Here is a 16,494-nt window from a genome sequence, read left to right on the forward strand (position 1 = left end):
GCTACTAGCTAAATAAAATATATATATATATTCCTATTCTTAACTCATGCATTTCTTTTAAACAGTTTTTTGTGTTTCCTCAAAACTTTGTATTTCGTGACTTAAGAGGTTTCTCAAAAAACCAATTCAATTTCATACACGGATCCGTTCCGAATCCAGCCCTAGGAAGGCCAAGCGAAGTCAATTGATGGACATTTGATCGTTTAATTTCATGCAGTTGGTGTCACGAGGCTACGCAGGGCTGATCTCGCACGGTACGACGGAATTTATCACAAATACATGACAGATAAAAACACGCAATACTTGACAGGCGCTTTAGAATAGCCCTCAGTCACCGAAGTTAACAACTGTTATTATGGCCCTATCACGCCCAAGAATCAACCTTAACCACAGGGAACAGGAGCACTGCAAGGTGACGTCATTAATATCATGATTGATAAATGGCTATGACATTGTTTACTTCACGTGCGTGCCCAATCATACCGCGCTGACAAGGGTTTAGTCGCTGTAGTAACGTTGCTAGTACTCTCGCTTGCTTACAGGTGGTCTTCTCCTCTGTTTATATTCAGTTTAGTCTGATTTTGTTCTCGCAGGAAGGGAGATACTGCCCAAGCAGTGTCCGATGATTGCTGTCTGTGCTGAAGGTTAATACTGCTGTACGTCAAATGTAAAGAGGTAAATACATATAAGAAATTGCAGTTAAACATTAATTTATTCGTTTAAAATGTAAAATCTTCACTTGAGATTGATTATAAGTTACTATGGAGTTGTTTTAATCTAGAAAAGAGCTTTTAACTGATGCTGCGAATCCATAAAGAGCTCAAATTTATTTACAAATCATAAGACAAGTGTATAATCTGTAGTATCCAGTATTATAAAATTGTAGGATGATATATTATTTTGTCTATTTCTATGCTCTTTCGTAGTTGTAAGAAATAGTGTTACTTCTTACTTCTTTTCCAGAATTTACTGTGAAAAAATGTTATTCATTAAATAAAACCTGTACATAAAGCTTTTCGACACCCACTCTTGAATCCAAGGAAAGGAAATATGCAGAGTAATATGTGACAAGGGAATATTCTACTGTAATAATTTTATTCAGATATAAATATCGGTTTAAGAATAACACAAGGAAAGGAAATATGCGTTAATTTAAGCGTTTAAAATGTAAAACCTGCACTTAAGATTGATTAGAAGTTACTATGGAGTTGTTTTAAGTCCAGGATAACACAGAGGGTTTGGAATTGAACGGGTTACATCAGCTTCTTGTCTATGCGCATGACGTGAATATGTTAGGAGAAAATCCACAAACGATTAGGGAAAACGCGGAAATTCTAGTTGAAGCAAGTAAAGCGATAGTGTTGGAAGTAAATCCCGAAAAGACTAAGTATATGATTATGTCTCGTGACCAGCATATTGTACGAAATGGAAATATAAAAATTGGAGATTTATCCTTCGAAGAGGTGGAAAAATTCAAATATCTTGGAGCAACAGTAACAAATATAAATGACACTCGGGAGGAAATTAAACGTAGAATAAATATGGGAAATGCCTGTTATTATTCGGTTGAGAAGCTTTTGTCATCTAGTCTTCTGTCAACAAATCTGAAAGTTAGAATTTATAAAACAGTTATATTACCGGTTGTTCTTTACGGTTGTGAAACTTGGACTCTCATTTTGAGAGAGGAACAGAGATTAAGGGTGTTTGAGAATAAGGTTCTTAGGAAAATATTTGGGGCTAAGAGAGATGAAGTTTCAAGAGAATGGAGAAAGTTACACAACGCAGAGCTGCACGCATTGTATACTTCACCTGACATAATTAGGAACATAAAATCCAGACGTTTGAGATGGGCAGGACATGTAGCACGTATGGGCGAATCCAGAAATGCATATAGAGTGTTAGTTGGGAGGCCGGACGGAAAAAGACCTTTGGGGAGGCCGAGACGTAGATGGGGAGATAATATTAAAATGGATTTGAGGGAGGTAGGATATGATGGTAGAGACTGGATTAATCTTGCTCAGGATAGGAGCCGATGGCGGGCTTGTGTGAGGGCGGCAATGAACCTTCGGGTTCCTTAAAAGCCAGTAAGTAAGTATGGAGTTGTTTTAATCTAGAAAAAAGCTTTTAACTAATGAGAGGAATCCATTAATAGCTCAAATTTATTTAGGAATTATAAGACAAGTATATAATCTGCAGTATACAGTATTATAAATTCGTAGTATGATATATATTATCTTCTCTATTTCTATGCTCTTTCGTAGTTGTCAGAAATAGTGTTACTTACTTCTTTTTCAGAATTTACTGTGAAAAAATGTTATTCATTAAAATCTGCAACATAAAGCTAAGATACAAGACGCATTTCAACATACATTCTTGAATTCAAGAATAGGAAATATGCAGTGTACTAAGTGACAAGGGAAAATTCTACAATAATAAAGTTGTTCAGATATACTGTAAATATTGGTTTAAGAATAAAACAACTTAAGGTAAGTAGGTATATGTAAGTTTGTAAAATATGCTGGATTTTATTCCTGTAAACAACGCTGTGTTACAATTCCTCGCATTTTTCACGAATATTTTAAGAGTTCTGGTAATCCTATATAGTTTTTCTGAAAAAAAAAACTATATCGTGCTAAATTCTATTTGATGAAAAGAAACTGAAGATATTTGAGAAGAGATTTAAACTCAAAATATCACCAAGACTTAGCATTGATTCGACTTTTTTATCGTGCAAAATATATTGTACCTTGTGACACAAAACTCACTTTCAAAATGGGAAAACAATATTATTTTGAAATGAGAAATGTAGAACCATGGAAAACACAACGACCTCAATAAGGACCACGACAAGAACCACAATAAAAACCAAAACAAAGAAAATAAGAACCTCGACGAAGAACTGTGAGAAGGATCACGACCACGACAACGACGACAATGAAGATCACGACAAAGACAACAAGACCCACGATAAGGATCACGATAAATTGAAAAAGGACCACAGTAAAGACTATGACAAAGACAACAAGAATCACAGTAAAGACAACGACAGGAGCCACTGTAAGGATCACAACAAAGACAACAAGGACCATGAAAAGGGTCACTATAAGGATCACGAAATGGACCACGATGAAGTATTACGAAAAATGTTATGTTTTATTTAACGACGCTCGCAACTGCAGAGGTTTTATCAGCGTCGCCGGATGTGCCGGAATTTTGTCCTGCAGGAGTTCTTTTACATGCCAGTGAATCTACTGACATGAGCCTGTCGCATTTAAGCACACTTAAATGCCATCGACCTGGCCCGGGATCAAACCCGCAACCTTGGGCATAGAAAGCCAGCGCTATACCAACTCGCCAACCAGGTTGACTATTACGAAAAAGATCACGACAAAATTCAAGAAGAGGGTCATGATAAAGAAAACAAGGACGACGATAAGGACTACAACAAAGACAACAAGGACAACCATAATGAGTACTACAGGTGCAAGGACAACAAGGACCACAACAAGGACAACAAGGACCACAACAAGGACCATTATATGGATCTCTACATTGAACACGACAAACACCAGAAGGCCACCGGCGTGGCTCAGTCGGTTAAGGCGCCTGCCTGCCGGTCTGAAGTTGCGTTCGGGCGCGGGTTCGATCCCCGCTTGGGCTGATTACCTGGTTGGGTTTTTTCCGAGGTTTTCCCCAACCGTAATGTGAATGCAAGGTAATCTATGGCGAATCCTCGGCCTCATCTCGCCAAATATCATCTCACTATCACCAATCTCATCGACGCTAAATAACCGAGTAGTTGATATAGCGTCGTTAAATAACCAACTAAAATAAAATAAAAAAAACACCAGAAGTATTCAATAAGGACTACGACATGGATCACTACAAGGACAACGATAAGGACCACAAGAATGAAGATAAGGATCACGACATGGACTACGACAAATACCATGGTTCATGTTGTGTTTCTTGTTGTTTTCGTTATACAATGTTGAATTTATCATAAAAGAGCTACCTTCTAGAGATGTTTTGGCCTCTTCCATGAATTTTTTTAAGTAGGTTATTTTACGACGCTTTATCAACATCTGAGGTTATTTAGCGTCTGAATGAGATGAAGGTGATAATGCCGGTGAAATGAGTCCGGGGTCCAACACCGAAAGTTACCCAGCATTTGCTCATATTGGGTTGAGGGAAAACCCCGGAAAAAACCTCAACCAGGTAACTTGTCCCACCCGGGAATCGAAACCGGGCCACCTGGTTTCGCGGCCAGACGCTCTGACCGTTACTCCACAGGTGTGGACTCTCTTCCATGAATACCGGTAAACCTTGACATTAAAATATAGTGCTACGACTACATTTAATGTTTTGAGGATAACAGCTTTTGGACAAAGGTGTGTGTTTCGATATTAATTGTATCACTTTAATTACTTTATCTTCATCATCGTAATTTTCATAATTAAGGACTAAAATTACCTTGTAATGCAAAAGTTTGAATTATTATTCCTTGTTTATTGTACTGTAGTACGTATGTACTTTGTATTTTTCTTTCTCTCATAACACAAGATTTATTTGATATCTATGAAATTCAGCTGTTGGATTAATATTTCTAATATTTTATCAGTTTTTTTTAAACAGGAAGCTAATATATTGTAAATTTATTAGCTTACAATGTAGTTATAACATTTAAGTGGCAATGAAAGGAAATGATAGATATGACAACGGGGGGGGGGGGTAATTATGAATAGCTAATCGTTAACTCCGTGTAAAGCAAAATTATCTGTCCACGATAAATGTGTTTGTTAACCTCGAATCAACGAAAACGTTTCATGAAAGTTATTCGCTTCATAGATCTTTTGCTCTCATTATTTTCCCTGTTGTGCATCGACCTTGTCTGTCACACATGCATGGTACATTATCGTAGCTACCACATAAACATAAACAAGCGTGTTCGAACTCACAATTTATCAAGCACGCTTAATCAAAAATAATTATTTTAATTACGTGTAATTCAACATTGTGGTCAGAATTACTGTATATTGTCCTAGCGTTCAGTACTACCTTGAAACTATTGATACAGAGCGCCAATCACACGAAGTCCAATAATAAAGTACACACTCAATCTACGTGTACTTGTAAACAAACTTTGTACTTGTTGATTCCATCACAAAGCCTACAAAATTGTATTTACTGTTCGAATACTTTCAAAAATCTATCACTACTTGTGGCTGTTGCAAATTATGTTCGTTAGACGTTCAAAAACATTTTTTTCACATTTATTTTCAGTGAAGAATACTTGACATTTTCAAAGTTATTTGCTTCCGCAATAATGAAACATACTCCCTCTGAATGGTTTTTTTATACCAAATACTTTTTCTTGAACCTACCCACCTTCAGTTTTTGAGTTTCAACGCGAAAACGCAAGTAACAATGTCAGGCGATAGCAGTAGCTATTTCAGGTCATTGTGAATTGTAGGCGAATGTTAAAAAATGTCAGGTTGCTAAGCTTTCGAACAATAGCATTTTGGTATAGCTGCTGCATGTAGAGCTTGAAATGTAGAGCGTGAAATCATTTTATCCTGCTAAGAGATCATGCTGACAAAATTTTCTAGGCCTCTTATTTTATCAGTAAGTAATACTTTTTATCTTTCCTTAGGAACTGTATTTTTTGCGGTCTCTTGAGCCAATACTGAAGACAATAACACATATCAATATCTACTCCACATCGCCATTAAGTATATGAAAAAGACCCAACCCCACTTCATTAATAAGTATAAACATATTTGATTTTTAATAACAGTATTATTATCTTACGTAAGTTTTGTAGTTATATATAGCCGCCACTCAGTAAATTATAGAAATGAAGATCTAAATTAAGATATTCTCTACGTCTACTTACATAACCTCAAAACCTTTCACTTTCATGCATTAATATTATGTATAATTAATGAAAAATAGACGCATCATGACATTAACTATAATAATATTTAATTTCTAATGGTAATAATGTCATCAAACCACCTCAAGTTTTGTAGATTTTAATATCCAATACACAGCTGTACTCACAAAATTGTACACTGCAGAATAAGAACTGTAAATTAATTTTAGTAAGCCTTGAAGGTTTTAATAATAAATTGAATTTCAGCTATAAATATGTGGGCAATCCTGCAGGTCATGGCCTTCGTGTAATAGCATATTGTTTATTGTAGTGTGTGTTTTGTTTTATTCTGAAATTCAATAAAATTAGTTCTCAAAACTGACGAAAGTTGGATTTTGGAAAATAGGAAAATTATGTAGGAAAACTAACGTTTCACTGAAAGTTACAATTTTTCTGAAAATCCTTGGATGCCAAGCTTCAAAATGACGGGTCATTCATTAAAATCCCTTCAGACGTTTTCCCGTAACTTCCATTGCCAGTTCAAATTATATAGATAGATACAAAATGCACACAGTATTACTTAACTTGGGACTTTTTAGCCGGGGTTGTTGGTACAGTGTTAGCGCGCTGGCCTTCCATCCAGGCCCGGGTTTGATTTCCGGTCAGGTCTGGGTGGAATGTGGACAAAACAGACGTTGCAGAGGATTTTCCTCGGGGTACTCGCGTTTCCCTCTTCCATTCCACCAACATCCTCCACTTTCCCATCATTTCATCTCTTATCTGCAATAGTAAAAATAGACTGAGTTGATGTCAGCACGGCTTTCAGATGCTGATCTAGGGTCTAAGGCAGTCATGTCAATTGATGTCCATAGGAGCAAGCGCGCGCTTTAGAGCCCAGGAGTGCCTGAGCGCTTTACAGCGGAAAGGTAAGAGACAGACGAAAGAGGTAGTACAGGGACATCATTTTATTTTTACTAACATTTTTAATATTAACCTGGCTATACCTTTAGAGAACCGGAACACCGTTCGCTACCCCCTTCCACAACTGGAGTTCGATGATATTGGCGATACTAGGTACAGGAGGGAAGAAAAGTAGTTCATCCATTTACGTAAACTAGGAAATATCACGATTTTGAGTTCGGTAACTTTCATTAGGTTTGTTTAATCAAAATGCAGTACTGTATTAACAATGAGTGTTTTTACTCACGAACTGAGTTATCCATGCGAACGTATTCATTATGCAGTGTATATTATACTGTCTACAGCACATTAGCGTACAATATAGAGAATGAAGTTCAATTGAAAAATAATCGTAATATTTAAACACATTTTTGAAAATGGTGGTCGTTCATTTCGATAAAGGCTTCACTTCTTTTGTGCATATTATCGCACTATAGACTACTGCATCTAATTCCAACTACCAGTTTCGTTCTTCGTACTAGTGACTCATGTTGAAATAATTCTGTACCTACTCTATGAAAGAGTACCTTACGTACTGTAAATTCAATCTTCACTTCTGCCCGACCCGCACAGATAACATTACTCAGACATGGTATCTACTGTCCGTCCAAGTGGTTGTGCCATAAGATCGTAGAAAGGGGGGAATCACGTGACAGTAAATTACTTAACGAGGCCCTTTTATTTAAGTTATTTTAAACAGTTGTATAATATTACGTAAACGTCCAATTCCTAACAGAAATTAATGTTTTCAGAAAAGAGCTAAGACAGCCCAGCTTTTACAGTGGGGCGAGCAGAAGCAGGTGGGGGAAATCGGGATGCGACGTAGGCAAACGGACAGTACCTGTGCGAAAATATGATTCAATATTGAAAGCTCTCTCGTCACTGGAAAACGCGAACATATTTCTGGAACGTACTATACTCACTAACTCAGTGCTGTTTACTATATGCGGCCTTGATTCTGTCTGGAGAACAGTTGGAACTTCATTAGTTGAAGGGGTGGGAGTGAAGTACATTCAAAAACTCAGGTACAATAAAAATTGAAGTAAAAATTAAATGATGTCCCTGTATATGCAGCTGGGTCGAGCTATATGCAGGGATGGCCAGCACTGATTCAATAGATAAAGGGAAGAGAACTTATTAAAACTGTATCCATGGTAATTTTTAGATTTGCCTGAGAAGTATAAGTGCATTATAAGAATGTAAGCTTTAATTTTAATGTTCATTTTTCACAAGTTTGATTTTCTTATTCAAAAGAAATATTTTCTCAACATTTTTTATAGAAACGTGAAATTTTCAGATATAAGCCTATTTATTTAGTAGCCTTACAGAATATTTTCGTAAATCTAATATACCGTATATACGTATTACTGACGATAGTGTATTGAAAATTTTGAAAATATTGTTTGTAAGTAAATGAATTAACAAAGCAACTACTGTTACATCATAAGCAAAAGATACGTGGCCATGTGTTGTAAAAATATCAGCTCTATAGTTTCAGCACGTTTCGAGAAAATAATTTAATATTCTGATGTTACTCAGCAATATCACCTTAAAAGCATAATGCGATAAGAGTTTTGTTATGTAATATTAGTTACACTTAAAATATATACAGCACCCAGGTAACTTTGCTTTGTTCTGTAATATTGTTTCGATTAGTTTATTGATTACTTTTATAGGGCTAAAGATACCATCAATATCAATTCCAACTTATCATGTCATACTCAATCTCTTTTTTTGGGATATCACTTTCTTTATGAATGTTGTGTTTCATCCATTTGGTACAGTATAGTTGTAATATTACGGAATTTATGTGAATATTCCTTCTTTACTCTTTATTGTGTTATTAACATTTAAAACTCAACTGCAATATTAAGAAATTGGTATTAGTACTTTTGTTTTACAGACAATATAGATAATATCAAACAGAAAGAAGCCATATAAAAATAACGACATAAAATTTCTCGTTCCGTTTGAAGTTTGTGCACCACTGTTTTCTTAATCCAACAGGTTGCTTATTCATATACACAACCCTTCCTCTTTCCATACTTGGCGCTTTATGCCCGCACACGACGTCAAGGTCAGAAAAATGCGCTTGCTTTGACATCACTGGTCTAAGGGCTTAGATAACAGACTTCACGCAATAAAGTATCTCCCACCCCTCTATACATACATACAATATATGTTTTTTTTAGAGTAAATTTTCGAGAGTTTTAAGGTATTTTGCTGTCTGATTTTACTTGGAATGTCCTCTATTTGAAATTAAACGAAACTTCTGAAATATAAAAATTCCACAAAATTGTAAGAAAAAAAAAAAGAGAAAGAGAACCTATATTGCGTACAAATAAAGAACAGTTTGCTCAAGACAGGGGTTTATTGACATTGTAAAAATGTGTGGCACTCTAAATTCGTATGGAAACATTCAAGTTATATAAGCACTCGTTTTCGGATTTTGATTGATTGGACGTAAAATAAACAGTTTGCTTCAGTATTTAAGTGATTTTGTACGCTCTTTCCTTTTCTTGGCTTTTTTTTCATTGTTTTGTTACTCCAAAACAATCTTATCGTGATTGAATGGTCGATCATGGTCTACAAATGACCTTAATACATCTAGTGCATTGATCTAACAATCAGTTTTTGTTGAGTTTCATTCGTTTCCAGCCCTTTACGTCCCATATTGATGAATTACAGATCTACCCAGCTGTCTGTTTTTTCAGCGATTTGCGTTTGAAGGACATTAATAATGACCAGATGCGTGTGGAAAAAAAGGACATATTTGTTGGAAGTAACTAATTACTCGTGACACACGTTCAACGAAAGAAGCTGCATTCTGAAATTAGTCCCATCTCTCAACAAATTTTTCACTATGGTTCAATCAAAGTATATCACACATGTCTATTATCAACAATAATCTCACTAGAGAAAATCAAAACTCGAGTGAGGTTTAATTGACTATTACACGATTAGAAGAAAGTATATAAAGATTAGAAAGAGATAATGTATTCTAATACAATAAAATATTAATTGACTTAGGGTACTAAAATATTAAACCGTCTTGAAATGTATTATTGTACCATCTCATCATTACAAATATTCCGCTAGATGGCAGTAGTGCGTTATGATGAGATGTTATCTTGTTACCAGTTGTGCTAATTATACATTCTTCATTGAACTCTATGGACGATGATTAATCAAGAAGGTTTTGCTGATTCAATTTCATCTTCATTAAAACAGTTGCATTCCACTTCAATTATCAATATAATATAAAGAATCTCTTATGCGTGACTATCCATAATCTCATAGCCTACAGCAGAAGCTATACTTACTTACAAATAGCTTTTAAGGAACCCGGAGGTTCATTGCCGCCCTCACAAAAGCCTGCCATCGGTCCCTATCCTGTGCAAGATTAATCCAGTCTCTATCATCATATCCTACCTCCCTCAAATCCATTTTAATATCATCCTCCCATCTACGTTTCGGCCTCCCCAAAGATACTTTTCCCTCTGGCTTCCCAACTCTGTATGCATTTCTGGATTCGCCCATACGTGCTACATGCCCTACCTAACCATTTCAAACGTCTGGATTTAATGTTCCTAATTATGTCAGGTGAAGAATACAATGCGTGCAGTTCTGTGTTGTGTAACTTTCTCCATTCTCCTGTAACTTCATCCCTCTTAGCCCTAAATATTTTCCTAAGAACCTTATTCTCAAACACCCTTAACCTATGTTCCTCTCTCAAAGTGAGAGTCCAAGTTTCACAACCATACAGAACAACCGGTAATATAACTGTTTTATAAATTCTAACTTTCAGATTCTTCGACAGCAGACTGGATGATAAAAGTTTCTCAACCGAATAATAACATGCATTTCCCATATTTATTCTGTGTTTTATTTCCTCCCGAGTATCATTTATATTTGTTACTGTTGCTCCCAGATATTTGAACTTCTCCACCTCTTCAAAAGATAAATTTCCAATTTTTATATTTCCATTTCGTACAATATGCTGGTCACGAGACATAATCATATACTTAGTCTTTTCGGGATCTACTTCCAACCCTATCGCTTTACTTGCTTCAACTAGAATTTCCGCGTTTTCCCTAATCGTTTGTGGATTTTCTCCTAACATATTCACGTCATCCGCATAGACAAGCAGCTGATGTAACCCGTTCAATTCCAAACCCTCTCTGTTATCCTGGACTTTCCTAATGGCATACTCTAGAGCAAAGATAAAAAGTAAAGGTGAAAGTGCATCTCCTTGCTTTAGCCCACTACGAATTGGAAACGCATCTGACAGAAACTGACCTATACGAACTCTGCTGTACGTTTCACTGAGACACATTTTAATTAATGGAACTAGTTTCTTAGGAATACCAAATTCAATAAGTATATCATATAAAACTTCTCTCTTAACCGAGTCATATGCCTTTTTTAAATCTATGAATAACTGATGCACTGTACCCTTATACTCCCATTTTTTCTCCATTAGCCTATCTCTCAAATACAAAATATCTGGTCAATAGTTTCCAATTAATAGTGGTGTAATATGGATGGTTTTATTTTCAGATGGGACCTTTACAATTCGCCAATAGAAGAGATCCTTTTACATAGCGACTTGTGTATTCTGTGGATCATGCATGGGTCAAATAATGCATCCTTCCGTCACGGCGTTCAACAGAAACGGGAAACAGAGGAGATCAGAGTATCTCATGCCTCTAAGTCCGCCAAGCCACTGCTCCGCTTGTCGCAGGTCCTGGGTTTGGCACCCGTTACGTGGCCCCACTTTCGCCCGTCGACATACGGCGCTGTGTACTCATGCATGATATTCGTCGCTATGCTGGCCTGGTACTTCTACACCTCCGGTCTCAGCTTCATGCACGAGTATCCGGGCAAGGCGATCACCTACATCGTCCCTGACATGTTCAACTCTGCTGCCATCTACGTCACTTCCGTCACATCTCTCGGCTTATTTGCCTCTGTCTCGCGACGGAGACCAGAGGTCATCATGCGACTCCTGGCGCAAGTAAATATATCATTATTTTGACCACTTCACTAGTGTTGTTACTACTACTACTACTACTACTACTACTACTACTACTACTACTACTACTACTACTACTACTACTACTACTACTACTACTTTTTACAGAAATTTTCCATAAATAATTGTTTTCTTACACTCAAACTTAATTTTAGTTCTCTACAAATCTCTGTCTGCCGTATCTTCCTCTGTAAGCCAATGATTGTAAATGTTAAGGATTTTATTAATTTGTCCTACAGAATATTGACAATTAATGTTTGAGGAGAAAAATTCGGCCAAACAGTCACTCAGTTGAGTGCGCCCCTTGTATACTGGCAGTTGACTTGGACATCAAACATATATGCCTAACTTGGAGTCAGGTCACAAAGGGAAACATTGATGGAGGAGAGTTCGGTTCGGTGCTGTGGATTGAATTCGGCGTAGCTCAGTGGTCAGAGCGCTTGGTACGTAGAACCAAGGACCCGGGTTCGATCCCCGGCGCCGGAGCGAATTTTTCTCCTCCAATATCAATGATTGTAGCCTATCTGCTGCTCTTTACTCCGTCAACCATTTTTCATTTGGTCTTTCTTTTAGTTATTGCTTTCTGGATGCCAATTTAAAATTTTCTTTGATATTCCCTCTTCCGAAATTCTCATAACATATCCATACCATCTCAGTCTTCTCTCTTCTATCATCTCCGAAACATTGTTTTCAACTTCTCATATTTCCCGTATAACTGTGTTCTGAATCTTATTCCGTCTTGATTTTCTCGCTGCCCTTCTTCAAAAGTCCATCTCAGTGGCTAATAGCTTTCTCGCCTGTTGGAAATTAATTGTCTAAGTTTGTGCCCCATATAAAATAATCCTCTGGACAAACTCTTGGTAAATATGTCTTTTTGTCTTGTAGAGTATATTATTGTTCCAGAGCATTGAATTTAGCATATCAATCACTCTTCTTGCGTCACTGATTTTTTTTTTCTGTTGACGCTATACTGCCTAAAATACATCCCAAGTATTTAAATTCATTGCCTATTTTTTAACTTTTTTGTCTTCTATAATTGAATATTCCTCTCTGCCTGAAGTTAAATATTCTGTTTTGTTAAAATTTATGTTTAACCCCAAATGTTTAAATTTCTCAGCTAGTTTTCTCATCTTATAAGAAGCATCTTCAACATCCTGTGTAATAAGTAGGGGACGGATTCATATGCACTAAAAACTGCCAAAATATGCACTTAACCAGGATAGACTATATACACTAAAAATAAGAAAATATATGCTGTTCAAATAAGAAAACCTATTTATTGGAGAAAAATTTTCTGCGGCACCGGGAATCTAACCCGGATTTCCAGCTTTACGAGCTGGCGCTTTATCTACTAAGCGACACCGGATTCAAGTTCCGATGCCGGACTGAATCCCTCTGAATTCTATCTACTACAGAGGTGTGAAAATTATTAGAATAATCTTAATTTTAAAGGTTTTTTAATAGTTCCTTCTCAAATATTCATTGAATTGATGAATATTGGTATATATTACTATACTGATGTAGGATATATTTACTACTAACAATGCTGGAAACCATTGTTGTACATTGGTATTTTTCTTATTTTACAATTGTTATGGGAATTCAGAAATTATTATATTATGTTGGCGGAATTGGAAACATAAAAAATTATATGCACAAAACAGAAGTATACGTTCATTTGAACCTTCACAACAATGTAAACGCAAAGAACAATTTGTTTAAAGTATTTCTTAATTAATTTTTGATGTTTCCAATTCCGCCAACATAATATAATAATTTCTGAATGCCCATAACAATTGTAAAATAAGAAAAATACCAATGTACAACAATGCTTTCCGGCATTGTTAGTAGTAAATATATCCTACATCAGTATAGTAATATTATATACCAATATTCATCAATTCAATGAATATTTGTGAAGGAACTATTAAAAAACCTTTAAAATTAAGATTATTCTAATAATTTTCACACCTCTGTATGTTCCCCTTTGCTGGCCTACTCTCGTGTACCGTGTCACAGTATGTGTAACAATAGACACAATGTCCAACCACAAGTACAGAGGTGCACTCATTACGAATGACTAAGTGGCCGCGGTCCGACGGAACATGGTAAAGCGTAAGTAGTCACTAATCCCTATTCATAGACATTCTTAGCGCGGGCTTCCGGTGGATGATCAGCGAACTAACGTTTTTCGTATTCATAAACCAGTGTCAGCGATTTGTTGTTATATGAATCCCGTACAAGTAATCAGTCGATAGCCGGGGCTAGTTTAGCACGCTCGTAGCGCGGGCTAGCGAAATGTCTATGCATAGCACCCATAGTGATTCAAGACGGCGCCATTTTCCGTCGGACCCCGGCCACTTAGTCACTCGTAATGATTGCACTTCTGTACATAGTGTTGGACAACATCTCTACTATCACACATACTGTGAGACGGTACAAGAGGGTAGGCCAGCAAAGGGGAACACAGTATGCAGAACTTAAAATGAGAAGGATTCAATCCGGCATCGGAACTTGAATCCGGTGTGGCTTAGTGAATAAAGCGCCAACATGTAAAACCGGGTTCGAGTCCCGGTGCCACAGAGAATTTTTCTCCTTTCTACCATTTCTTCACCATACGGAAACTCACAATTATTGCACTGAAACTTCATATGTACTTCGGTACATCATAGTAATAGCTCAGTTGGTTAAAATCGCACCAAGCTGAGGGTTCTGGGTTGGATTTCCAGTGCCGAAACGAATTTTTCTCCATTAGTACTTAAGTGATGACTCTACAAAGTCATGGAATACACAATATTCAATAGAGGACGGCGAGATCCTCAAATAATAATATATTTTGTTCTAGTTAGTGTCCACTATGAATTACCCTTTAGCATTAAGGTACTCGTACCTTTATATTTTGTACAGGGACATCAGTTTATTTTTACCAACATTTTTAACATTAACCTGTCTATACTCGGAAACACTGTTACCCCCTTCCATTACAGGAGTTTGGTCTTACTAGTGCAATATGTAAACAAATCATTTTACTAGCTATAGGAGGAGAGAAAAGTAGTGTATCCACTTATGTTACAGGGAAATACGATATTAGGATTTTCAGTTTGATCATTACTTTTACGGTATTTTATCAAAATACGGTAGGGTAGTAACATTTTTTTCACAAACTCAACTCTTCAGGAGGTTTTATTCACTATATATTGGCTACTTTATTCAGCATATTACCATACTTTCGGTAACTCTAATCTTCACTTCTGCTCAGTCCGCACAAATAAAGTTATTCATTCATGCTACACACCGTACCTTGCGAAATAAGCAGGGCGGGTATTTACGGAGATTGCGAAAATCACGACATAATAGATATACAATAGATTTTTACTAATCTTTACGAATGAAGTGATTCTGATTAATAATATGCGGATAAAACAATCACGACAAATCGCGAAATAGAGTTCTAATAGCGAAATATGAATACATTCGCGAATTATTATTATTATTGTGTCGTTTTATAGCGAATTTCATATACTGAGTTCTTTTTTCGGACATTTTTTTCATTTGAATTTGTTGCACATTCAGGTAGGCTACATTACATGGTATTCCAGGTGTTCTGATTACATTAGTGAACTCAAAAAACGGAGAATTCAACATTTCACTAATAATTTGAAAGTATTAATTTCAGGGCTGCAAGTTTTTTTTTTTTGTTTCGTTTTTAATGAATGTGTGTTAAATACAGTCTCAATCCAACAAATATTGTCTATTGTCCATAGCGCACCTTTACCAGAATCCACTGAACCTTTAATGTTAATTATTTGGAAAGTAATATTCATACTGATTTAATACTCCAATTTCAAAATAATAGTATTTTCCAAAATTTCCATTAATATCCAACAAGAGTACAAATCAATCTCCAACAATCTCCGCCGACACCAATATTAAAAAACACAAATGATACAATTAATCTCCATAAATACCTGCCCCTGGAAATAAGCTTCAATAATATAGGCTCTTCCTTCTATGGAAAACGCAACCATATTTCTGAAACACACTATACTCTGTATTGTTTACTTCACTGCTAGCAGACTTCGAATGCAACAGCGGCCGTAAGTTTGTGTGGCTGACGGGAGCAAGGACATTAGTGAAAGGGGTGGGAGTCAAGTACATTCAGAAACACAGGTACAATAAAAATGCAAGTAAAAATAAAATGATGTCCCGGTATATCGGTACATACATCGATGAGGTGAATGAAACTGCTTTTCTTCCGAGGTGGACGAAATAGTGTTGGCTGGCTCCCCGGGGTCTGCTGGAAGCAGAGGACGGGCTGTTGTTATCGGTGAGATAGTCGCAGTGCTGTGCTTGCAGACTATTCTTGCCCTCTGCGATAATTTGGTATGGACCGGGAGGTTGTGGAACTTCCACGACTACACTCTGAGGTATCTGGCTCACCTGGTGAACACAACAGTCATATTGCAGTTCGTCAACCTGGCTCTTCTGCTGAAGCAACGCTTTAAGAAGCTCAACCAGCTCCTACAGGCCTTCTCACCAACTACCCAGTAAGTTTGCAGCATCGATAAACAATTGTATTTGTTGTACATAATGAGTACCTACACAAAATAAACATACAGTAGCG

The 16,494-nt window shown here is 36.6% G+C and overlaps 1 protein-coding gene across 2 annotated transcripts in view; it reads left to right on the plus strand.

The window, feature by feature from the left end:
* LOC138709555 (gustatory receptor for sugar taste 43a-like) overlaps nucleotides 1-16,494 on the plus strand; it is a 71,793-nt gene that overhangs the window by 23,157 nt on the left and 32,142 nt on the right. For both annotated transcript variants that reach the window (XM_069840414.1, XM_069840413.1), the window contains exons 3-4: nucleotides 11,396-11,852; nucleotides 16,131-16,417. In XM_069840414.1, coding sequence (XP_069696515.1) covers nucleotides 11,463-11,852; nucleotides 16,131-16,417 — 677 coding nt within the window. In that variant the 5' untranslated portion in view covers nucleotides 11,396-11,462. The remainder of the gene's footprint in view (nucleotides 1-11,395; nucleotides 11,853-16,130; nucleotides 16,418-16,494) is intronic.

This window comes from Periplaneta americana, chromosome 11 (genome assembly GCF_040183065.1).
Source record: "Periplaneta americana isolate PAMFEO1 chromosome 11, P.americana_PAMFEO1_priV1, whole genome shotgun sequence".
In the NCBI taxonomy this organism is placed as follows: Eukaryota; Metazoa; Arthropoda; class Insecta; order Blattodea; family Blattidae; genus Periplaneta; species Periplaneta americana.